Source organism: Micromys minutus, assembly GCF_963924665.1.
Source record: "Micromys minutus genome assembly, chromosome: 26".
Lineage (NCBI taxonomy): Eukaryota > Metazoa > Chordata > Mammalia > Rodentia > Muridae > Micromys > Micromys minutus.
The window spans coordinates 16,227,090-16,251,970 of NC_137961.1; the positions used below are offsets into that span (position 1 = coordinate 16,227,090).

General features: G+C 40.6%; 1 protein-coding gene across 2 annotated transcripts in view; it reads left to right on the plus strand.

Moving 5' to 3' along the window:
• Window positions 1–1,223: 1,223 nt before the first annotated feature.
• The window catches only part of VIRMA (vir like m6A methyltransferase associated), a 54,386-nt gene continuing 30,728 nt past the window's right edge, over window positions 1,224–24,881 (plus strand). The window contains exons 1-8 of one of the 2 annotated variants that reach the window (XM_080938617.1): window positions 1,224–1,328; window positions 8,508–8,623; window positions 12,520–12,606; window positions 14,268–14,316; window positions 18,337–18,505; window positions 19,752–19,874; window positions 20,852–21,124; window positions 22,754–23,894. In XM_080938617.1, coding sequence (XP_080794743.1) covers window positions 1,266–1,328; window positions 8,508–8,623; window positions 12,520–12,606; window positions 14,268–14,316; window positions 18,337–18,505; window positions 19,752–19,874; window positions 20,852–21,124; window positions 22,754–23,894 — 2,021 coding nt within the window. In that variant the 5' untranslated portion in view covers window positions 1,224–1,265. The remainder of the gene's footprint in view (window positions 1,329–8,507; window positions 8,624–12,519; window positions 12,607–14,267; window positions 14,317–18,336; window positions 18,506–19,751; window positions 19,875–20,851; window positions 21,125–22,753; window positions 23,895–24,881) is intronic. The other variant, XM_080938616.1, reaches the window with a different exon arrangement.

Here is a 24,881-nt window from a genome sequence, read left to right on the forward strand (position 1 = left end):
CTTATTTAGGCAGCCTGCCAGTCTTTTGCAAAACCCTGGCCTTCAGCCTTCAGTGTGAAACCTCAGTTTTAAAAAGAAAAAAATGTCCTAAGAGAAGGTCGTGAGATCAAATACAAGACCTTGAACAAGCCTAACAAATGAATAGACAGTGTCTAGTTGAAAGCAATTCTGGCAAACATACAGGGCAAGGAGACATTTCAAGCCTCCTCAGCAGAGCCTGACAAAGAGACAGTTATATAAACCGTGAGAGGGAGATAGCCCAGACCCTGAGCTGGTCAATCCCGCCCTCTCCCTGATGGTCAGTTTCTGCTTTGCTTATCTGCTTTTGTTTGGCAGCTACAATTTGAGGACCAGAATAGAAAAAAGCTCCTTTACACTCTCCCTAGGACTATGTATAGTTTCAAATGTCCAGCACTTGACAGAGAAACTAAATTAAAACAGAGAAACACACCTTGAGGCAGGGTCTCACTGAGTAGCCTAGGCTAGCCTCAAACTCAAACTCTTCCTTTGTCTTTTAAGGGCTGGAACTGGCAGGTTGCTTGTCAGCCAGAGACAGACGTTATACTCTCTCTTAAACTATTTGTGACGTTTCAATTATATACTTTTTAAAACTTTATTAGAATTAATCCTCATAATCAGCCCGTTAGATCATTCATCATTTTTTTACTTTTAAAACTTTATTCCTTTCATTTGCTGAGGCTTTTTTTTTTTTTTTTTTTTTTGAGACAGGGTCTCATGTAGTCCAGGCTGGCCTTGAATCCTTTTTCTCCTGTTTGCACCTCCAGAAAGCTGGATAGCAAATGTGCGCTCTTTTCTTCTTCTTGAAAAGTGTCTTTTCAGATTCGCTCATTGCATGGTTTTGTTTGAAAAGGACGCCTCGTGGGAGGCATATGGTGCTGTGTGTCTAGATTTGGCACAGTTTCCTTCTTTTCTCCAGAACTCGTAGCCCCTTGCAGGCGTCGTGGCGCCGCTGCTCGGGAGAACGACGGGATTTGGACCACTGCAAACACCGTAGTCCCCGCCTCTCTCTTTTTTTTTTTTTTTTTTTACTGCCCCTTTGCGCTTTCAGAAGGCGCCCTCCGCCGCGCTGGAGAAGGCGGGGCTTACGACTGAAGGCAGCAAGATGCGATGTGATTGGCCGAGGCTCGCTGCGACGGCGTCCTGTTTACCGGAAGTGCCGCAGTTTCCCCCTAGCCCGAGCCTCAGCCTGGGAGGTTGGAGAGCTGCCCCGGAAGTCATCTCCCGGTCCCCCGCCCGCGGCGAACATGGCGGTGGACTCGTCCATGGAGCTGCTATTTTTAGATACTTTTAAACATCCGAGCGCTGAGGTAAGGCTTCGGGAACCGATTTCGACACAGCCCCTCAGCTCCGGCACCCCTCCTGCGGAGTCGGGGGTCGTCCGGGCCGTGTCCTCCCTCAGTCGCGCTGGGGGGTCCTCTGGTCCACACCCCCTCCCCCAGCCCGATGCGAGCCCCGTGGCCCTGGGCGGCGGCCCTGTCTTTCCCAGCTTTGATTTGAAGCCAGCGGCTTCGGTCGAGTCAGACGCGCTGCTGCTGGCAGTGCTTAGTTTGTCCTGTCAGCGTTGAGTCTTGAGGAGGGTCTTGGCTCTCAGGTTTACTTCAGGTGGGACGTAGGCGTGAGCTTGGGCATCCGGTCTTTGACAGTAGTGTCGGGGTCTGATGCCTTCAGGATACGGAGTAACCAGGATCCCAAGTCTTTCTCTTCTATCTCTCTTCTAACGGCGGTCTTGTTGCTCAATTTGTCATAGCACTCTAATAGTTTGGGGAAGGAATTCACCTATTAGGACATGACCTATCTACGAGAATCGCCTTTGCGTGGAGAATATTTGGAAATCATGCAGTAAGGAAGGAATAAAGACTTGCCATTAGAAAGCAAGTCTGTTGTTTTCAGGGGAGAAGGTGGGGTGTTCAGTAGTTTTGTGTACAGAATTGCTTTAGCGTCTCCAACTGGCCTTGGGAATCCTTAAATTGGATGTACTGAATGTACTGAATTAAAGAAGGTTCGCAAAAGCCCTCAAAAAAGGAACTTTAACGAAGTACACAGAGAAATTCGGATGGGAGGAAGAGAGAGCAAATGAACAAGTCTCATTTGTCTTACTGGAAGCTCAGTCATCTAGAAAACAATTCTTTGGGGGATTATTTGTTTTTATGAAGAGTGTACTTTTAATGTGATTCACCATAAAGAAGGGTTGAGTGTCTCATATTCTTTCTTGGTTTTATGTTCTAGGTTTAGGACAGTGCCTAGGAAAATATACACATCTAAATGAAAAAAGGTTTAAAGTGTTCTATGAAATAATGGAACTAGTAAAACTGTTTTTTTTTTTTTTAAATAAATGATATATAGGCCCGTACAAATCAAGACTTGGTGCTTTGGCTTATTGTATTCTTTTCTGACTGTGGTCACACAGCACTGTTGAGTGACTGCTGGACTCTGTAATTCCAGTGAGACTTGAGAATACTCAAAATGGCAGCTGTAGTTGTTACCAGAACAAACGTCTATATAGAAGTAGAGAACAATAAAATTTAAAGAAAGAACCAGGCATGGCAATAGTATTTTTAATCCCAGTACTTGGGAAGCAGAGGTAGGCAGATCTCCGTGAGTTTCAGGCCAGTGTACCCTCATAACAAGTTCAAGGACAGTCAGAGTTACATAGTAGGATCCTGTATTTAAAAAAAATTTTTTTTTTTTTGAAGAAAGACGCTTACATTCCTGGTACTAGTCTATAGTCTAACAGGAAATTTGCTATTTCTTAGACAAACATTAAGGATTTTTAGGAGAACAAAGCAGGTTAAAAAAATTCTTTCCGGGAGTGGTTGCAGGGTTTGGAAAAAACACGTTTGAACTTATTTTGAAGGAGTAGGGGTTTATAAGAAGTACCGTAGTGTCTGGGATAGAATTAGAATGCATTGTGTAAATCACCGCGGAGTGTAGCCCTTAAAAGAGTGTGAATGGTGCTAATTGAATTACAAAGCACACCTTAATCTCAGTTTTTGGGAGACTGAGGCTGGTGGATCTCAGTGAAATCCAAGGCCAGCCTAATCTATAGACTGAGTTCTGGGACTACAGAGAAACCATGTCTAGCAAATCAAAAACAAAACAAAACAAAAACAAAAACAAAAACAAAAAAAAAACCAAAACAAACCAAAAACCCAGAAAAATTAACAACAACAACAACAAAAAACCCTTCAGTTTAAGTCTACCTTAGCTACATAAAACCCTGTTTCAAAAGCCTACTAAACAAAAGGCACAGAAACCAAACAAAATTCCTAATCAGTTTCCGATATAGGAAATTCTAGTTGATACTTACTCAGCTCTCTTTGTGAATATAAAGGTACAGAATTTTGGTGAGAGGCTACTTTGTGGAAGTCAAGGAAGATTTCATTAAGGCAATAGGCATATCAAGTTGGTCCTGAGTTGGCTCTGTGAGTAAAGTCACTTGATGCCAATCCTGAGAGCTTAAGTTTGGTCTCTTGGACCAACCTGGTCAAAGGAGAGAACTGCCTCTGGAGGGTTTCCTCTGACTTCATTCAGACACAGTGGCTCCCTCCCCGATAAATAGATAGATAGATAAATAATAAACAAACAAACAAACAAACAAATAAACAAACCAAACCAATAAACAAACAAACTAACTAAACCAAACCAAACCAGGAAAGAAATATACTACCATACACTTTTCCTGGCTCTAAAGTGATGTCACCCGTATTTGGTGGGACCGAGGAGGAAGAAATGCATGCAAGGTACATCACGGAGAAGAGGTGATGTGCAAAAATGAAACAAGATGGTTAAGTTGCTTTAAAGAACTTTGTAATCTGTAGGGAAGTTTACCTTTGATTCAACTTTCACAGAGGAGTCCTAAAGGGGTGCAAGAAGTTCTAGATGAATTACTAGTGGTTGTTTGAACGGGCTGGAAAGAAGGCTCAGCAGTTTAGAGCATTTACTGCTTTTGCCGAGGTTCCAGGATTACACAGCTGTATACCTCCACTTTCGGGGATGAAATGCCCCCTTCTGACCTCCTCAGGCACCTGCCCGTGTGATACACATAGGTCTATGCAGGCACTATACATACACATAAAATAGATATTTAAAGGGAAAAAAACCCAAAATTATGATTTGTATTGCTATTCCTTCAAAAATGGGCTGGAGAGATGGTTCCATGGTTAAGCACACCTACTGCACACCTATTTCTCTTACAGAGGACCTGATTTGGTTCCTTGCTTCCATGTCAGGAGATGCACTGCAATCTGTAACTCTAGCTCCAGGGATTTTACCCCATCTCCATGTGTGTACAAACACACATGATTAAAACTAAAGTAAGCCGCAGGGAAAAAAGTGTACTGTTCTTCCACAGGACTCAGGTTAGGTTCTGGGTGCCTGTAGTCACCTGCACCTACTCCCCTTTACATACAGAAATGTGTGTAGTTACAGATAGTGAATCAGTCAGTCAGCCGACCAGTCCTTGGGGTTATGGACATGGCTCCGTGATTATGAACACTTGCTCTTGCAGAGGGACCTAAGTTTGGTTCTCAGCACCCATAGCAGGCAGCCTACAACTGTCTGTGATTCTAGCTCCAAGGAATCCAGTGCCTTCCTTTGGCTTCCCTTGGCACTGCACATTTAAATTTCATTCTAGAAAACTTAGAAAATGGAGTGGACAAATGACTCCATGGGTAAAAGCATATGGCAGGCAAACTTTACAACCTTCAATTTTGGAGCCATGGTAGGTGGGAAGGAGGGAACTGACTCCACAGAGCTGTGCTTTACGTCCATATGCATGGGATCTGAGAGCACACATCACACACATATACACACTTAAAAAAAAAGACTAACCATTCATAGATCCAGCCTTCATTCACAATCTTCTCTCTCTCTTTCCCCTTCATCTTGCAACAATCAGTTCTTCACATAAACAGTTTATGTATTTTTAAGTTCACTTTACTGATTTTAGACCAACAGGATTGATCACTAGAAAATGATGCTTCAATAAAAAAACAAACCGGTATTGCAGATCAAGCCACAGGGTCAGCTGAGCATGGTGGCCTGTGAGCCCAGCACTCAGGAGGCAGAGGTATTAGGTTCAGGACTTTTAAAATGAACTTTGGCTGTAAAGAAAGGTTGTGACCAGCCTGGGCAGCATTACACACAGTTTCAAACAGATATACAAATATAAATAAAAGCAAGATAAAATTCCAGTATGCATATAATGTATTTTAGAAAAATTGTTTAAAGTAAGATTTACACAGAGTATTTGGTGAGTGGAAAGCTAATGTTTTTTGATGTGAGTTAATTTTTTTCATCTGACCCCCAGCTATGTAATTAGTATGCACTCTGTATTTTCTAGTTGAATAACAGCTTTCTTTATATTAATATTTTTCAAGTCTCTAGTACATATGATTATGCCTGAATGTATGTCCTTCTGTATAAATGTCCAAGTACTGGTTTGTGGTTTCTTTCTTTTTCTTTTCTTTCTTCTTCTTTTTTTTTTTTAAGTACAGAATAGAGTTTATTCAGGTCATGGGGGGAGTTAAGAGGGTAGTAGAGGCAGAGAGAAGAGAGAAGAGGAGTAGAGGCCGGCCATGAGCACGTGGAGAGTGATGGGGGAAGGGAATAGGCAGAGGAGGGGTAAGGATGGGAGAGCAAGAGAGCAAGAACAAGAGAGCAAGAGAAAGCAAGAGAGGAGGGGGCAAGCAGCCCCTTTTAATAGTGTCAGGTAACTGGAGCAGAGCATACCTGGCTTTTGCCAGGTAACTGTGGGGTGGGGTATACCTGGCTATTGCCAGGTAACTGAGGGGTTTACAGAATCCCAACATTCCCCCAATTTGTTTTAATTAAAAAAGAAAAATTAGAGGCGATGGTGGAGCAGGAATAGGGTTGTTGTAATCTCTGACTGCTTCATGCTTGTTTAGGGGCGTGGTTTCTTTTTTTTAATCTAACAGTGTGTTACAGTAAACCTCCATGAAGGTGAGCCTCATTTAAAGAAAAATTCCTTTGTGTTTTGACTAGATAACACAAGCATGAGGTACAAATTTAAAAGGCACAAAGGTTGTCCAGTAATAAGTCAGTCTCTCATTCCTGTCAGATGGACATCCTATGGCTTTAAATGGTAATACTATTTATTATTTGTGTACTAAACTCTTGGGATTTATGTGTCTGACTTCTTACAGATAGCAAAAGGGGATAGGTTCTGCATTTTTTTTATTTCTTTAGTATTGTCTGAGTGTATGTGCTAGGTTCAGATACACTGAGGGGGATGGGTGATCTAGAAGGGCTGTAAGAGTGCTTTTCCATCCTCACGCTGTGGCCTTTAATACAGTTCCTCATGTTGTGTGGACCCCAACTGCACAATTATCTCATTGCTACTTTATAGCTGTAATCTTGCTACTGTGATGAATCATAATGTAAATATCTGTGTTTTCCAGTTGTCTTAGGTGACCCTTTGGAAAAGGTCCTTTGCCTCCCAAAGGGATGTCAGCCCACAGATTGAGAACTGCTGCTTTAGAGCTTAGTTAGGAAGCAATATGTGTCATTTATGCCCAAGGGGCAGCTTAAAGGGCAGCAGAAGGTGAGTGAGCTAAGGGAGAGAGTAGAAACAGAAGGCAGTTAGGTGTTACATGGTTAGTGATGGGTAGCATCAGGGATGACGGACAGACAGTGTTCAGGGTTTTACTTGTTTGAAGTATCTAAAGGTATCTAAATGGAGATGTCCCTTGGGTCTTTAGAAGGACCCTAGATGGAGATACAGAATAGGAATTGAAGGTGAAGTCTATGGGTGAAGGTCTCAGTTTTTATAATCTTGTTGGTTGTGCTCTGTTCAGCCCCAGCCCTGCTTTTTCTCCCCCACCCCCATTTGCCCTCTAGTCCTTGTGAACTATGCACCTAGTTTTTTGAAACCTAAGGTTGTCTACTTTCCTCTGATGCATTTCCTTACCCTTTGCCTAGAAAGCTCTTTTCCCTCATCCACCAGTTCCCCTCAAAACCCTCTTTCTCAGTCAAGATCTCACTACCTAGTCCTGGTTGGCCTTGAACCCATTATGAGACTAGGCTAGCCTTGAATTTACAGAAATATGTAATATATGGTTAATAGAAGTGGCAACAGCTAATACTGAAGATTTCCTGTTTCTGAGTAGTACATTTTAGCGCTGGAGGTGTGACTTATTTGGTAGAATGCTTGCCTAGCATGTGTTAAAGCCTGAGTTCTCTCTTACCACATAAAACGACCTGGTGGCACATGTCTAAATTTCAGCACTTAGGAGGTGGAGGCAGGAAGGCCAAAAGTTCAAAGTTACCTTGACTTAAAGTTGTTTTCCTTCTTTTTTTCTTTTTTTACATCTCTACAGTAGCTCAAGTATGAAAAATAACTAAATAATGACAACAAAAAGGGTTGTTTTAAATGTTTGTCTTTGTGGCCTTACATGGGATTTTCTCTTTAAATAATCTTGAAAAGGATTGAAAATGGCCCAGGAAGAGTATGGCAGTTTGGGTGTTGGGGTCCAGGTTCTGTCTATACTATTTGTCTGCCATCCTTAGAGCATTGCTATCCTGTTCATGGGCCGCTCATTGGGACATTTATGCTTTAGAAAAGCAGCAGGGTATTGGAAGAAAGGGTGGAAGGCATGTCACAGTCTGAACCTTCCACTTAAAGGTGTGCTCAGACTTGCCTGCTTCATTTCTATTTATCAATGGATGCCTGTTTTATATATCCATGTATTTGAAGCATTGATTAAAATTTCTTGAGTATTTGAGTCATGAATAGAAGACGTGTGGTCTAAGCAGAACATGAGTGAAGAGGTAAATGTGCTGCAAAACATCTTATGTAATACCAAGACTCGAGGTACATTATTGTCAGGATAAATCATCAACTATTTACAAATACTTACTATTTATGTGTATATATGTATCTCTTTGTGTACCACATTTATGTGGATGCCTTTTAGAAGAGAATCGATTGAGTTCCCTGGTATTGAGATCTAATGGATGCTAGGAGCCGAACTCTGGTCCTTTTGAAAAGCAGTGTGCATTCTTGACTGCCGAATTGTCTTTAGTCCGATATTTTTTAAAAAGTGATTTATACAGCATCATAGTTAATATAAAAGTTAATCATAAGAACTTTGATTTTGATCTTGAGGGTCTTGAGCATGTGAGACATGTGCTTTGTTGTTGTTTTCTTTAGTTTTTTGTTTTGTTGTTTTGAGACAGGATTTCTCTCTGTGTAGTCCTGGCTGTTCTAAAACTCAATCTGTAGAGCAGGCTGGCCTCGAACTCAGAGATTCTCTTGCTTCTGTCTCCTAAGTGCCAGGATTAAAGGCTTGCACTGCACACTCCCCCCAACCTCCATCTCTCACTTATGAGGCTTGTGCTTTTACAACACTGTTACATCTCATCCCTGGATTTTAGAATTGTTGGTTTTATTTTAAGCCTGAAAAAAAGTGTGTTTTGAATTGAAAAAGAACTGTTTTACTTACAGTATAATTTTGTCCTTTTTATAGCAGAGTTCTCATATAGATGTGGTTCGTTTTCCATGTGTGGTTTATATCAATGAAGTCCGGGTTATACCCCCTGGAGTACGAGCCCATAGTGGCTTACCTGACAACAGAGCATATGGGTAAGTCAACTCTTTGTGTGTGTGTGTGTGTGTGTGTGTGTGTGTGTGTGTGTGTGTATTTTAACTTAAATATGCTCTACTCCTCACTGCACCATGTGTGGTGTGTTGAGACATTGGAAACCTCTCTCTCTGTCTTTCTCTCTCTCTCTTTCTTTTTCTCTCTCTCTTAGTGTGTGTGTTGAGACACTGGAAACTGCTAAATGATTTGAACATACTTTGTAGTCCAAGCTGGCTGGTCTTGAATTCACAATGATCTGCCTGTCTCTCTCTCTCCAGAGTGCTGTTATTAAATGTGTGTGTCTCCATGCCTTGCCATATGTATTTTCTGCCATATGTATTTTCTTATTTTTAATTTATTTGGTAATGCTAAGGATCAGACCCAGGGTTTATTGTATGCTAGGTAAGCATTCTATCATTGGTCATTCTCAGCATAGGTGAAGTGGTTTTGAGACTTTTCCCTTTAAAATAAAAAGAATTAATTTTATATCTAATATATGTGTGTATACGTGTGTGTATTGTCTGCATGTATGTATGTGTACTATGTGTGTGCCTGTAGAAGTCAAAGCCCCTGAAACTGGATTTAATGGATGATTGTGAGCCACTATGTAGGTGCTGAGTTCTCTGCAAGAGTAACAAATGGTCTTAACTCCTGAGCCATCTTTCCAGCCCCTCATTTGAATATTTTAAAATGTGCATTTCGGAACTGGAGAGATGGCTCAGTGGTTAAGAGCACTGACTGCTCTTCCAGAGGTTCTGAATTCAAATCTCGGCAACCACATGGTAGCTCAAAACCATCTGTAATGAGATCTGATGCTCTCTTCTGGTGTGACTGAAGACAGCTACAGTGTACTTTATATAATAAACAAACAAACAAATAAATCTTTTAAAAATGTGCATTTTGTTTGTTTTAGGGGTAGGGATTGACTCAGGGCCAGTGGTGTATTCTACAGTGTTGTTTCCTTACCTTCCCTTTCTTAAAATCTTAGTTTGAGATAGTCCCACTAAGTTGTCCAGGCCAATCTTTAATGTAGGACTCTACCTCAGTCTTCCAAGTAGCTGAGACTGTAGACATGAACTACCATGTGACTTTGTGTATTTGTGTATGTACACACACAGGTGCATTTGTATACAGAAACCAGAGACCAGCATCAGGGTCTTCCTCATGCTCTCTCCACCTTATTTTTTAAGATATTGTCTCTTGATGAAGTGTTTGGCTAGACTGGATCACCATCAGCCCTGCACCCAGTGTGGTTATAGACATATCTGGCTTTTATGAGGGTGCTGGGAGTGTGAACTCGGGTTCCCATGTTTTTGTAGGAGGTACTTTACCTATTGATCCACTCCCTGGACCCTCTATACATACGACTTCATAAATTTCTAGCTTCAAATGTGCCAGCCATTGATTGGCTGTTAGCAAGTGATTATGTATTACTTTCTCTTTCTTGGGTTAGGTGGGAAATAAAATGTAAGACTATTTTCCCTCACATTAGATAACTTTAATAATTGACATAAAAGGGGTTTTTGACTTTTGTGATATGAGTAATCATTATTTTCTAATTTTAGTTCTCAAGCTTGGAGATACAAGCTGAAGTTTGGCTGTGAAAATGTGAATATATATGATAAATGAATTTTTTAAAGACCATTTAGCTTATAGGGTAGGCATTGGTTTTGTATATTAATACATTTCATTTTATTGATACTACTTTTAACTCCATTTCTGTTATATAAAATGGTTCAACTTGCTGCTTCCTGGTGAATATTATGGGACAGATTTAGGGTCAAAGTTCATTTCTTTCTAATTGTGAAAAATTTTTGGTTATTTATGGAAGCAGATATAAAAGTCTTCAGAAGTATTATTCAGAAATTACAATGTAAAATATAAAAAAATTAGTTTAATTATTTGTAATAGATCTCATAACTTTTTTTCCATGTTTAAGGAATTTAGGAGAGAAGAAATTAGCTTGGTTGGTAGAGTGCTTGCTCAGCATGCACAAAACCCTGCATTTGATCCCCAAGTATAGCATAAACTAAGTGTGGCATGCCTATAATCCAGCACTGTGGAGGTAGAACCTGGAGGATTTGAAGTTTAAGGCCAGCCAGGATACTATAAATGCTGTCTGGAAAAACAATGACCACAAAACCTAAACTAAAATTTAAACCGTGCAGGGAGACATGCATGTATTTTTGGCACTTGGGAGAATCAGGTCTTCAAAGTTCTCTGTAGCTACACTCTTTAGCTACATAGCAAGTTGAAGGCCAGATGGGGCTACATACAGGATATGTGGGATCCTGTAACACCCTCCACCCCAAAGGAATTAATTAGTATGGCTCAGTTGGTTACATTCTGTCTGCACAAGTGTGAGGAACTGAGTTCAATCCTCAGCACCTGTGTTAAAAAGGGAATGGTGCTAACAGAACCTGCAGTCCCAGCGCTGAGAAAGCAGAGACAGGATTCTGGGGCTTGTGGCCAGTCAGTCTAGATGAAACAGCAAGCTCTGGGTTTCTAAGAGAGACTGCCTAAGAACTAACTGAAGATGGCAGCTGCATTAACTTGTCCTAAGCTGTTTTACTTCCTTTATTTTTGTAGTCAAGATGCAGGTTGGAATTGTCATCTCTGGTGGGAATGGGGTGGGGTGGGGTGGAGCTTACGTACATAGCCTCTTGTGAGAGGTTGCTGTTCTTTAGTAGCAGATGTTCTCTATGGAGGTCCATCCTGCTCAAGTCATAACAGCTTCCTCCAGGGTGAGAGGTGCACAAGTAACATTCCTAGGACTGAGAGCTTTACTATATCCTCTTACTTAAGAGACTAGAACAGTATAGGAGGTGACTGGAGAGGTTCTGAGTAACAGGAAACATGGGCCACTGGAGACATCTTGAAGCTTGGCCACCACAGCAGGTGGTATATCTCTGCCCCTTGCAGAGAATAACTGCCTGGTTCTAGCTGGGGGCGAATGGTTCCTTATGTTGTAATGAGATATAAAAGTACCAGAAACTTTTACATATAGTTAACATATATAACAATCAAATTAAGGATTAGTGGAGTAAAACAAACATAAAAACCTTCAGGGAATCTTTTTACACATTTTTATTGCTTATTTAAGCGCGTGCGTGCGTGCGTGCGTGCGTGCGTGCGTGTGTGTGTGTGTGTGTGTGTGTGTGTGTGTGACCCTTCCTGTATCATGGAGTCATGATGGAGGTCAGAGAACATCTAGTGGGAATCAGTTCTCTTATTCCACAGTGTGAGCCCCTGGAATTGAGGTCACATGATCTACAGTGGAAATTGTCTTGTCTGCTGAGCCATCTTGATGCCGTGAAATGTATTTATTTTTTTTCCTGCTCCCAAACCTGGTGTGCAGCACCTGCTGTCTCAAGTGCTAAGCTCAACAGTACTGTCTCATTTCTCCCTCACAATAAAACTTAGAAATACACAGAACTAACTCTGTATGTACACCAGGCTGGCTGTGCCTCCTGAGTGCTGGGATTAATACAATCCAGCCTGATGTATTTTTAAAAAGATTTATTTTGATTGACTGATTTTTAGACAGGGTTTTTTTGTGTAGCAGTCGTGACTGTACTAGAACTACCTCTGTAGACCAGAGATTCACCTGCTCCTGTCTCCAGGGTGTTGGGATTAAAGGCACGCACCACCTCTGCTCCCAGTTTTTATTTTTAGCTCCCCCGCCCCGTGTGTGTGTGTGTGTGTGTGTGTGTGTGTGTGTGTGTGTGTTTGTGTGTGTGTGTGTGTGTGTGTGTGCATGTTCTTTTGTAATTTAAATCTTTGGAATATTTTGTTTTGGTCTTAAGATTGCTCAGGACTTTCTACTTACTGTGTTTTTGTTTGACTGTAGAAACTAATTGTTAAACAGGCTGACATTTTGTTCTTGTTTGATTTACAGGGAAACATCTCCTCATACATTTCAACTAGACTTATTCTTCAATAATGTAAGCAAACCAAGTGCTCCAGTTTTTGATAGGTTGGGAAGGTATGTATGAAGTAACTTTCTCAGCAAGGAAACAAACCTTCTGTTCTGTAGATAGAAGGAAGTATCTGTGGTAGACACAGTTTTCTTTGTGAGCATTATGAAAATGCTGAACTCCTGAGAATCTTAATAACAAAATAAAAGCTTAAGTTTGTGAAATTATAGCCATCATATGCTTGCTTTTCATGTGTATATGCATGCATCATAAGCAAGAGACTATTATATGATTTATCACTAACCTAATGTGGAAAAGGCAGTTTTTTGATTCTTAAAAGTTATATTAGGCAAAATAACCATTGAATGGGTTTAATATGAACTTAGTACAACATGAGGAAAATTAAAGTTAGCTTAAAGATGCAAAAAATACATTTCTGCCAGGAATTAGTCGATGTCACTCTGTCTTTCCTGATCCTCTTAATTTCTTAGGAAATTATATTGAAAATTTAACATTTTTAAAACCCCAGGACTGTAGACAACTACGCATATGCTCTACACTGCGCAGTGCTCCCAACTGTAGAGTGAGCACTTTTCTTAAGTTTTGGTCTCAATGTGTTTTTTCTGGGGGTGGGAGGGAGTGCTAGGGATTGAACTTAGGGCCTGTGGATGCCAGGCAGGTACTCTAACACAAAGCGACATCCTCAGCCCCAAAGTGTACACATAGTGCACAGTTGTTAGAGTGTAATGCTGTGGTTCCCTGTCTGATTGTTCTTTAGATTTATTTGTAGGTGCTTTTAAGATCTCAACTTATGTGTGTGCTTATACCAAACTAATTACATCAGAGTCTTCTGTGGCTTGAAAAATTTATATTGAAATATTTGAAAATAGAAAAACCTGAAAAAGTATTTATTTTTGTTTTTTCTATCACTTTATTCTAACTTGAGTACCACAATATAAAACTAAACACTGGTGAAAACCATTTTCCTTATTAATTTTAAGTTATTATAAATTGTACAAGTTCTTCTAACAGAGGAACACTCAGATAAAGTATCTGACATGGGAGATTTCATAGAAGGAAAATACCTAAATAATACAGTATATCGAACTGATGAAAACAGACTTGGAAAAAGTTGTATGATTATTACTCATAAAGTTGTAGCAATTTAAAGAGTATAGGAAACTGTTTAATATTGTTCTAGTTTATGTAGGAACAACAGAAGCCCCTTCCATTCTTACTTAGGGGGAAATAAGTTTTTAGCTGTTTTAGTAACTGTACATTTTGTGTATGTTTAAGCAGTTCTTAAATATTACAGAAAGTAATAAACATAGGACACTGTAGTACATCTGCTGTAGACCCAGGTTGTGTCTAGAAGCACCCAAGGGCCACCACTGGGCCCCCGCAACAACCCTTGAGCCCTCTCAGTACCCTGGCCTGCCTAGGGCTGAGATCCCAGCACAGGGCCACAGGTACCTTCCATGGCTCTGACTTGGGAACTGAGGTTTTATTTATTATTTTATGTGTACATTCCATGCTGAGGGCCTATGGGTCAGAGCACAACTTTGTGGAGTTGATTTTCCCCTTCTGCTTTTATGGAGGTTTCAGAGATTGAACTTGGGTCAGCAGACTTAGGTAGTAAGTGTGCAGTCGGCTGTCTCACTAGCCAGACTTCATAATTTGTAGTACTTATTATTTGAACCTTTGTGTTTCTTCTTACCGTCTTTCACAGTCTGGAATATGATGAGAATACGTCTATCATCTTTAGACCAAATTCAAAGGTAACTATCAACGTGTCCTTTTCACCTTGTTTCTGCCGTTCTTGCTTCTGTTCAGCTGTTGATCTAAGTTAGTGACACAGAGCTGGACCCAGTGTTCCAGGATGTTATCTCTTGTCTGCATCTTGCAATTAAACTGTTTTAAAATCTCATTATTCTCTGTCCAAAGAGCCTGAACAGTTTTATGGTAAGTATGAAATAAAGTATGTTTTAAAACAAGGAAGTACTGGGGCTCTAGAGATGTCTCAGTGGTTAAGAGCACTTGTTGCTCTCACAGAGAACCTGGGTTTTGTTTCCAGACACATGGTGGCTCACAACCATCTGTAACTCTGGTATCAAAGATCTGATGCCCTCCTCTGACCTCCGCTGACAATAAGGCATGCACATAGTGCACAAATATACACACATGTAGGGCTTCTCTTCTGTTTACGTAGATAAAGTTACAGCAGTCAGGCCAGTAACTTATTATTAGATATTTCTATGACCTGTAAAGTTTTTTGTTGTTTAAAGAGACTTATTTTTAAAAATTACTCATATGTATCTGTACGTAGGTATGTGTATATATGTCTTCCCAGATCTTCCTCGAGCTAAACTCACAGGCAGTTATGAGCTGCCTCGTGGGGACTGAGATGAACTCGGGTCCTCTACAAGAATATAAACCATCTCTCTAGACTCTTTATTAAATGTTTATTTTTTATTTAACAGTGAGTACACTGTAGCTGTCTTCAGACACACCAGAAGAGGGCATCAACTCCTATTATAGATGGTTGTGAGCCACCATGTGGTTACTATGAATTGAACTCAGGACCTCTGGAAGAGCAGTCAGTGTTTCTAACTGCTGAGCCATCTCTCCAGTCCTTTATTAAAGTTTTTTAAAGATATATTTTTCATATTTCTTTACATCAGTAATTGCTTTATTTCTTTATGTACCAAATACTGTTTTATTTATAGTCCTATAATGGAAGATCTGAAATACAGAAATAATGTGGGTCCACTTAGGTTGAGAATTAACTCAGTTATATTTATTTAATCCTTTGATCCTGTTTATGCAAATTTATCTTTTATTTACTTATCTTTCTTCCAATAGGATTCCTTTTTGCTTGCATATATATATATTTTATATATATATATCTTATTTTTTTAAGGGTTTATTTTTATTTTGGGGGGTTGGAGGTTAAGAGTGTGTACCACTTTTGTAGAGGACCTGAGTTTGGTTCCCAGCACCCATGCCAGGGGTCTCACAGTCTTCCATAACTCCAGCCGCAGAGGGATCATCTGTGGCCTCTGATCTGCAAGAGCATTGCACTCATGTGTGTGTGCACAGGCAGACACACTACTTAAAGTAAAATAAAATCTCTTTAAAATTAAAGCATTGTTATTATTTTATGTCTTTGTTGTGTGTGTTTATCTGTGTGCATGTATGCCACCCATGAATGCGGATAGCCATGTAGGTCTGAAGAGAGTACTGGATTCCCTGGAGCTGAAGTTACAGGTGGTTATACATCTGTCTGTGGGTACTTTTGGAAGAACAGAGATGCTGCTAACACTAAGTCATTTCTTGAGTCCAATAGATAGGGTCTCATGTAGCTCAGGATAAGTCCAAGATTACTAAGTAGCCAAGGCTTGCCTTTCAATTCCTGAACTTCCTGCCCAGTCTTTCATATGCACCACAGCCTGCTTTGCAGTGGGATGTCTGCTCAGAGTTGATGATTAGTCCCGGGTATCATCTTTGAGATTTTCTCCAATTTCCCTGGAGAGTCCCTCAAGTAGATTAATGATTGCTTTTATCCCAGAGTGCCTCCAGAAGAGGCTTCAGCGACACATACTATTTCATCTTTACCTCACAAGATGGCCTGGGAAGAGAATTTACAAGTCAAGGGCTTTGGTTTCTAGGAAACGTTGTTTCTTTGTTATTTAATTTAAAAAATGAAAACAAAACCAAACCCCCAAAACCAATTTTTATTTAAAAATATTGAAAATGAATAAAAGTACTACACACCAAAGTTAAACAGACCCAAAGTGTGTATATCTCAGTGAACTTCTATACAGTTAGCATAGTTACTCAGAACAGAAGACATCAACTTCATATTATATTTTATACTTCTGATCTATCTTCCTTCCTTCCTTCCTTCCATCCATCCATCCATCCATCCATCCATCCATCCATCCATCCATCCATCCCAAAGTGGACCAGGCTGACTTCAATCATAGAGATCCACCTGTCTCTGCCTCCCGAGTGCTGGTATTAAAGGTGTGTGACACCACTTCACATCTAAATTTTATGCTTTCAGTATCAGATATGTTTTGTGTGTTAATCCACCAACCCCAAAAATATCCATGATAGAGTTGGAAGTAAAAACAGTGAGTGTTCCACGTCTTCCATAATTGCTGCCCACTGCCTGCATTCAGCTTCTGTCCAAGCACTGTGAAGACAGGTGCACGCTGCCACACCCAGCTTGAGTACGGGCTGTTGTTGAGACTCTCACATTTTGTTAAGGGATGGTGCTTGCTGTGACCCTTCACAGTAATGTGTGGAGCTAGTGATCAGGTGATGAAAATGTAAGCTGTTATATCTATTTAGTTTATATGGAAATACTGCAGACTAACCGTGTTGGTAATCTTTGATCTTTTGGGATGAAAACATTTTTTAAGAAAGACAAGTTTACCAGGCAGTATACTGTCATCTAGCTTTAATCCCAGTGAGTTTGAAGCCAGCCTGGTCTACAAGGTGAGTTCCAGGACAGCCAGGGCTGTTCCACAGAGAAACCCTGTCTAAAAGTCAAAAACCAAACCAACCAACCAAACAAACATTCCAGCACGTGGGAAGCAGAGATCTAGGCAGGTAGATCTCTGAGTTTGGGGCCAGTGTGTTCTACAGAGTGACTTCCAGGACAGCCAGAGATACATAGAGAAGAAAGACAAATGCATTGAGTGCTGCAAGGGGCAAGGCGGGTGTCAGCGGCCTACATAGTAACCCGAGTATCACTTGTAGCTGAAAGTTTGCTTGTAAGAATTATTTATTTTGTGGCTACTTGTGAGCATATATCCCTGATTTTGATGTGAGAAGTGCTGAACAGCACTTTATCGTTCTAGAGACTGGAGGGCTGTTTCCTTTCATGACTCTTCCCTAGTTCATTCTCACTTTTCTCCTTTTGCTTGAGAGCTTGTCCCTGTACTTTGAAGAAAGTTGACATCAAATGTGGACATGAAAAGACTTAGTCTTAGCATGGGTTTAAGTCCAGACACTGGAGGACCATGTAAACTCTGTGTCTGTGGGTCACTAGCACCAGTATTGGCCTTTGTATCATCAGCAATGCTTGTATTTACTTTTGCTTATTTTTATTAAAAATATTTAATTTTAGCCAGTCAGTGGTGGTGCACACCTTTAATCCTAGTACTTGAGAGGCAGAGGCAGGTGGATCTCTGTGAGTTCGAGGACAACCTTGTCTACAGAGATAGTTCCAGGACATCTAGGGGTATACAGTAAAACCCTGTCTTGAAAAACAAAAACAACAACAACAAAAAAATTATGCATCTGCGTGTTTTGTCTGCATGTGTGTTTGTATATCACACAAATGTGGTGTCATTGAAGGCCAGAAGAGGGTACCAAATTCCCTGGAACTGGAGTTATGGATGGCTATGAGATAACATGTACTGACAATAGAATCTGGGTCCTCTCTAAGATCAGTTAGTGCTAGTGTTCTTAAGGGATGAGCCATAGTTCAGTCTCTATAAATTAAAAAAAAATGTTACTTGTATATGTGTTTATAGGTCTATGCATATGTGTGTGTAAAGCTTAAATGCAGTGCCTGTGGAGACCAGAAGGCACCAGACTCCTCAGAATCTAGAGTTGTACGTAGGTCTTTTGGAAAAGCTACAAACACTCATAACTACTGAGCCAAACCTCCAGTTCCTCCAGCAGTGTTTTTAAAGACTTTAGCTGAACCATAAACTAGTGTAATATCATGTTGCTTTTGGTATATTAAAACATTAATTTGAGATCTTTTACCGTCTCTAAATCAGGTAAATACTGATGGTCTGGTACTGAGAGGCTGGTACAACTGTCTGACCCTGGCAATCTATGGATCGGTAGATAGAGTGATAAGCCATGACAGAGACTCTCCACCTCCTCCACCTCCACCTCCACCTCCTCCCCAGCCACAGCCAACCTTGAAAAGGAATCTGAAACATGGTGAGAAGTTGACTTTGCTTTTCCCATTGAAACTGCTATGTTCCGTTATAGCAAGAAGATCCAAAGAGCTTTTCTACTTTCTCCTCTGGCTTTGTATCAGATTTGACATATTTGTCAGTCTCTTTGTCAGTAAGAATTCATTTTTATTTTATTTTTTTCTCTATTTTCCTGAAGAGTTAGCTAGCTTGCCTGCTTTTTCAGGCAGGATATTAGTATGTAGCACTAACTGGTTTAGACTCCATAGAGATGTACCTACTTGAGTGCTGAGACTAAAAGTGTGTTGTGTCACCACACCTGGTTCTGGAAGGCATTTTAAACAGTCTTAAAGCTCGCAGGCTGATGCGCTGGCGAGCTGGCTTTCTGTCCATCTTTCTTTTTTTGCTTCTTCCATCTGTTTTTACATTTTTTTTTTTTGTTATTAGCCCCATTTAAAATAATTTAACCCTAGTAGGTGTGTGTGTGTGTGTGTGTGTGTGTGTGTGTGTATGTGTGTGTGTGTCCCCTCAATCATTGGGCCACTCTGGCCTCCAATTTACTATTCTTCTGCCTCATGTTCCTGTAGGTAGGCTTCACAATGCCTACTTTTTGATTAATTTTTTTCTCTTTTCTTCATCTTACATGCTAAGCCCAGTTACTCTCTGATGTTACTCTTCTTAAAAACCCTTTATTTTTCTGTACTGATAAAACATTCTTTTTTAAAACCAGATTGTAAGTTCTTTGTGAGAAAAGAACTTACCTTTCATTTGTCCATTTAACTTTATCAGAGCTGTGTATGTTTTGTGTGTGTGGTGTATTTGTATGTGTGTGGTATGAGTGCTGTATGGCATTTGTATGTGTGTAAGTATGAGTGTGCATGTGTGTGTTAAACCTAGGACATGTGCTTTGTCACTTTCCGTGCCAGTCCACCCCAGAGTATATTAACTTTTTATCCATTGAAAGACATTTGAGTAGTTTCTAATTTTTGGCAGTTAAAGTGAAATAGAGCTTTTGTTTTTACTTTTCCGTCTGAATGAAATTTTCATGTTTCCAGGGTATTGTGTTAGACTGTATCATATTTTCATGTGTGGGCAGTTAAAAATTCTAGCTTTCTAGATTAGTCAGCAGCTTGTTTTTTTGAAGTCTCTTGGCAGGAGAAGTGTGTACTCCCATTCAGTTCTGAAGAGAAGCTCACATGATAAGAAAACAGTTTTCCTGAGTCCATTTCAGTATACCTTAATAATTTGAACATATTGTTTTCCATCTATAGCTGATGGTGAGAAAGAAGATCAGTTTAATGGAAGTCCTCCAAGACCCCAGCCTCGGGGACCAAGAACTCCTCCCGGACCCCCTCCACCTGATGATGATGAGGATGACCCTATGTCCTTGCCAGGTGTAAAATCTGTGCTGGAGCTCCTCCCCCCAACTAGTGATCTATGGTGCTTCTCTTAGCTCCTCCCCCCAACTAGTGATCCATGGTGCTTCTCTTTGCTCCTCCCCCCTACTAGTGATCCATGGTGCTTCTCTTAGCTCCTCTCCCCACTAGTGATCCATGGTGCTTCTCTTAGCTCCTCCTCCTACTAGTGATCCATGGTGCTTCTCTTAGCTCCTTCCCCCACTGGTGATATGTGGTGCTTTTCTTATTTTGTTTTAGTTTTGGAAATGGGCTTTCTTTGTGTAGCCCTAGTTGTGCTTTAACTTTGCAGATCAAATTGTCCTCAAACTCAAAGATTCCCCTGCCTCAGCCTCCTGATCTTAAAGGGGTACTTATTAATTAATGAAAAACCTAAGGTGATCAAATCTTGATGGTTACCTCCTCTTTCCAGCTTTCTCATCCTGTCAGGGGGTTCTTTGTGTTGTTCCTGTTGGCAGAACAACTAACTAAAAATGTTTGTTAATTTGAAGTTATACCAACAGTACTTTGAAAATAGAATATTGATGTAATATTATAAAGCAGTTAAAATAAGTAGTGTGTATTGGTAAAAAAAATGAGGTTAGTAATTTAAAAACTGAAAAGAATTTCATATATACTACAGAGCATAAAATACTATAAATTAGTTTATTAGTTGTTAGTACATGAAATTATACAATAAATACTGTGAGTGGGACTTATTTTGATTGTGAGTCAGAGTTTCATGTAGTCTAAACTGTGGAGCTGAGGCTGCCTTCACCTGCTCTTCCTTCTTCTGTTTCTCAAGTGCTAGGATTAGAAGCATATGTCAGATAACAGTCTCAAGTTATTAATCTACTGTTCTTAAAAAGCGTTTGTGAGCTAATTTCTAACATGTATTATGTGGCTGCAGCTCTAGTCCTGCTGCCTTACGATGTTTAAACCATTGAACTATCTGCTTTAAATCTCACTTTTTCCAGTGTCTGGTGACAAGGAAGAGGATGTTCCCCATAGAGAAGACTACTTTGAGCCCATTTCTCCTGACAGGAGTCCCGTCCCGCAGGAGGGTCAGTATTCGGATGAAGGGGAGGTAGAAGAAGAACAGCAAGAAGAGGGAGAAGATGATGAAGATGATGTGGATGTAGAGGAAGAAGAAGATGAAGATGAGGATGACTGCCAAACAGTAGACAGTATTCCTGATGATGAGGAGGAAGAGGAAGAGGAAGAAGGCGAAGAGGATGAAGAAGGTGAAGGTGTGTAATGTTAGCTAGGACTTTCTGAGTTTAAAGTCTAGACACTAAGTGCATGCTGTTTTAAGCATCACAGAAGTTAATAGCAGCCGTAATGAATTGGAACTCTGAGGGTCTTGTAGATTGCCCTTAATGCATGATAGCAAATGAGGTTTCTGTCTCCTGACTGTATTCTCTGTCACCTAACTTCTTGATATGACGGTGTTCCCTCTCTTTAACCATCCCCAAGTCCTGTCTCTGGCATTTCCCTGGGGAAAGGTTTTGTTTGGCTTATGCATGAGTTGTTACTTGGTAAGCATTTGTCAGGGAAGCAGGATCTAAAAATAGGTTACTTTTAGAGTAGCATTGGTATATCATAAGCTAGGCCTACTTTCTAAAGATAGATGCTGCAGAAATACTTTAACAAAATGCTGTGATATTTTCAGAAATTTGTCTCCATAGCTCAGTTTAAGTACATGTGGCTGAGTGGTGCTATTTTTTGGTTAGGTTTTAGTTTTCCTTTTAAAAAATTGGTCAATTTTTGTTAATTGACCCATTAACTCAAATATCTTTAAAAAATTCTTAATTTGTAAGAAATGAGATGCAGTACTAAACCAGTCTCCCTTTCTACCTTCTTTGAGACATTTTTTAAAATGTATTATTTTGTGTAAAGGTGTTTTGCCTGCATTCATGTCTTTGTACCACGTGTACAGTGTCCACAAAGGCATCAGACCCTCGGAACAGGATGGTCGTGAGCCACCATGTGGGTACTGGCAATGGGACTTGGGCACCGTGGAAGAACATCAGTAGTCACAACCTTTGAGCCATATCTCTAGCCCTGAGGCATTGTTGCGGTCCAGGCTGGCGGCACTCAGAGCCTTTCTCTTGTCCTCTTGTATTGGATCACAGGCCCTGAGCACATGCCTAGCTTGCACTGTTCTTACCTAACCTTACCACTCTTTTTTTTTTTCAAATCTTAAAAATAAGCTTGGGCTGGGCATGGTGGCGCACACCTTCAATATAGCACGCAGCAGGCAGAGGCAGACAAGTCTGTGAATTCCAGGTCAGCCTAGTTTACATAATGAGACTTTGTTTCAAATAAATAGAAATAAATAATTAAATAGAATTAAGTGAAATCTTGAGCTTTCAAGATAGTTCATCAAGTAAAGGCTCTTGCTGGCAAACCTCATGACCTGATTTCTGTCCCCAGGATGTGCATGACTGACTCCTGTGGCCTCCCTGGGCACTCGTGCACATATTCATACACAGACGCCTGCAAAGTTAGTAACTTCAGAAGTTAAATGTCTCAGAAGGTTAAGCTTCATTTCCTTTCTCTAAGAGAATTGTTTTTATTATTTTGGATTTCTGATTTTATTTCTGTCAGGAAAAGGTGTCATCACAGAATTAATTATAAAGCTCAACAGGCATAATGGGAAAATTTGTCAGTAAGCTTATGCATAATCATCCTATCGCAGAGTGTACGTATTGTCAGTTCTTGTTATGAGGGGAAGCAAAAGTTGATTTCTTTTGAGGAAATCATTTGTTCAAAGTTCAAATGCTTGGTTTACCATGAACCCAGGGTAGTGATTAGTTATTGTTCATACAGTCATAAGAGTGATGTAGTGCTCAGATATTGTCTAAACTTCCTTTCAGGGGACGATGGCTACGAGCAGATCTCTAGTGATGAAGATGGAATTGCTGACTTGGAACGTGAAACCTTCAAGTATCCAAACTTTGATGTTGAATACACTCCAGAAGACCTGGCGTCTGTTCCTCCTATGACGTATGATCCGTATGACAGGGAGCTAGTGCCGCTCTTGTATTTCAGCTGCCCGTACAAAACTACTTTTGAAATTGAAATCAGCAGAATGAAGGACCAGGGTCCAGATAAAGAAAATTCAGGGGCAATAGAAGCTTCGGTGAAGTTAACTGAACTGCTAGATCTGTATCACGAAGATAGGGGGGCAAAGTGGGTGACGGCTCTAGAAGAAATCCCAAGTTTAATTATAAAAGGATTAAGCTACTTGCAGTTGAGAAACACAAAACAAGGCTCCCTTGGGCAGCTGGTAGACTGGACAATACAAGCTTTAAACCTACAGGTGGCCTTCCGCCAGCCCATAGCCTTAAACGTCCGCCAGCTCAAAGCTGGGACCAAGCTAGTGACCTCGTTAGCAGAATGTGGGGCTCCAGGAGTCACAGAACTGCTACAAGCAGGAGTGATCAATGTATTGTTTGATCTCCTATTTGCTGATCATGTCTCTTCTTCCCTTAAGTTAAATGCTTTTAAAGCTTTGGACAGTGTCATTAGCATGACAGAAGGAATGGAGGCTTTTTTAAGAAGCACCCAAAATGAGAAAAGTGGCTATCAAAAACTTCTGGAGCTCATACTTCTAGATCAGACTGTGAGGGTTGTCACTGCTGGCTCAGCTATTCTTCAGAAATGCCACTTCTATGAAATCCTGTCAGAGATTAAAAGACTTGGCGACCATATAGCAGAGAAGACGTCATCTGTTCCTAACCACGGTGAGCCTGAGCATGACACAGACGCTGTACTGGAGAGAGCAAACCCCGATTATGAGAATGAAGTAGAAGCCTCCATGGACATGGATCTCCTGGAGTCCTCAAATATAAGCGAAGGTGAAATAGAAAAGCTCATTAATCTCTTAGAGGAGGTTTTTCATTTAATGGAAACTGCACCTCATACAATGATCCAGCCTCCTGTAAAGTCTTTCCCAACAATAGCACGGATTACTGGACCTCCAGAGAGGGATGACCCATACCCTGTTCTCTTTAGGTAAGATATACTTGGGTTTTGGAAAGATATTTCACAGATCACTGGAGGGAGTTTTATGTTGTGACTTTGATTGTTTTTCTGTTCATATGTAGTACATAATTGTGTAAGGATAGTTGATATTTGAAAATAGGTATTCAGAAGCAAGCTCAGAAATCCATTACTGTTTGAGTGAGCCTGCGTTGTGTTGGTGTTGACAGTCGAGTTAGGAACATAGGTGATTGTATAACAGTGCTTGTGTAAGTTGTGTATGAGTAAACTAAATGAAAGGCCGCTGACTTCCTGGGACATGGTAAAGGTTGGCACGGAAGAAGAGGCCTTCTGTAAAACCCTGGTTCCTGACTGCTCCTGTCCATCCTAAGTTATGGTGGTGTGTCTGCGGTGTCATCACTTGCTTCTGTCATCAGTCCTTCTAGTTCTGGGATAGTGGAATTTTATCACTGTTAGTATCTCATGCAGTGATCCAACCACACTAGGTTTTTACTCATCCACAAGAGATGTTTACTTTTGTTTTAAATTTGGAAATGTTGCCGTTTGACAGTTTGCTTAGAATTTTTGAACTCACAACAAATGGAAAGGCAGACCTTTTTTTATTTTTATGACTTTTTTTTTCTTGCTTTGTGATGAGGTAAGATATGGAGAGGAATAAAGCACATAAGAGGAAGTGTTGGGAGACTTGTCATTGTGGACAAATGGGGCTCATTCCACTGCGGTTCCTCTGAGGAACTGGCCAAACTGTTCTCTTCTTACTCCACTGAGACTCAGGCGGGGCCCAGTTCTCCAGCTCTTTCCCTCTTACACTGGCCACTAGGACTTTAACTGCTCTGTGCTCCTGGGCTTCTCTTCCTGTGGGTGGTCTGCGCAGTCTCATGCCTTTCACTCAGGCATGTGAGGTCAGATACTGCCGGTCCTCCCAGACTGCAGTGTGAGAGATGGAACACGGGGGAGCGTTGGTATGTTAGCCCAGAGAGTAGAGAGCTTAGAATGAAA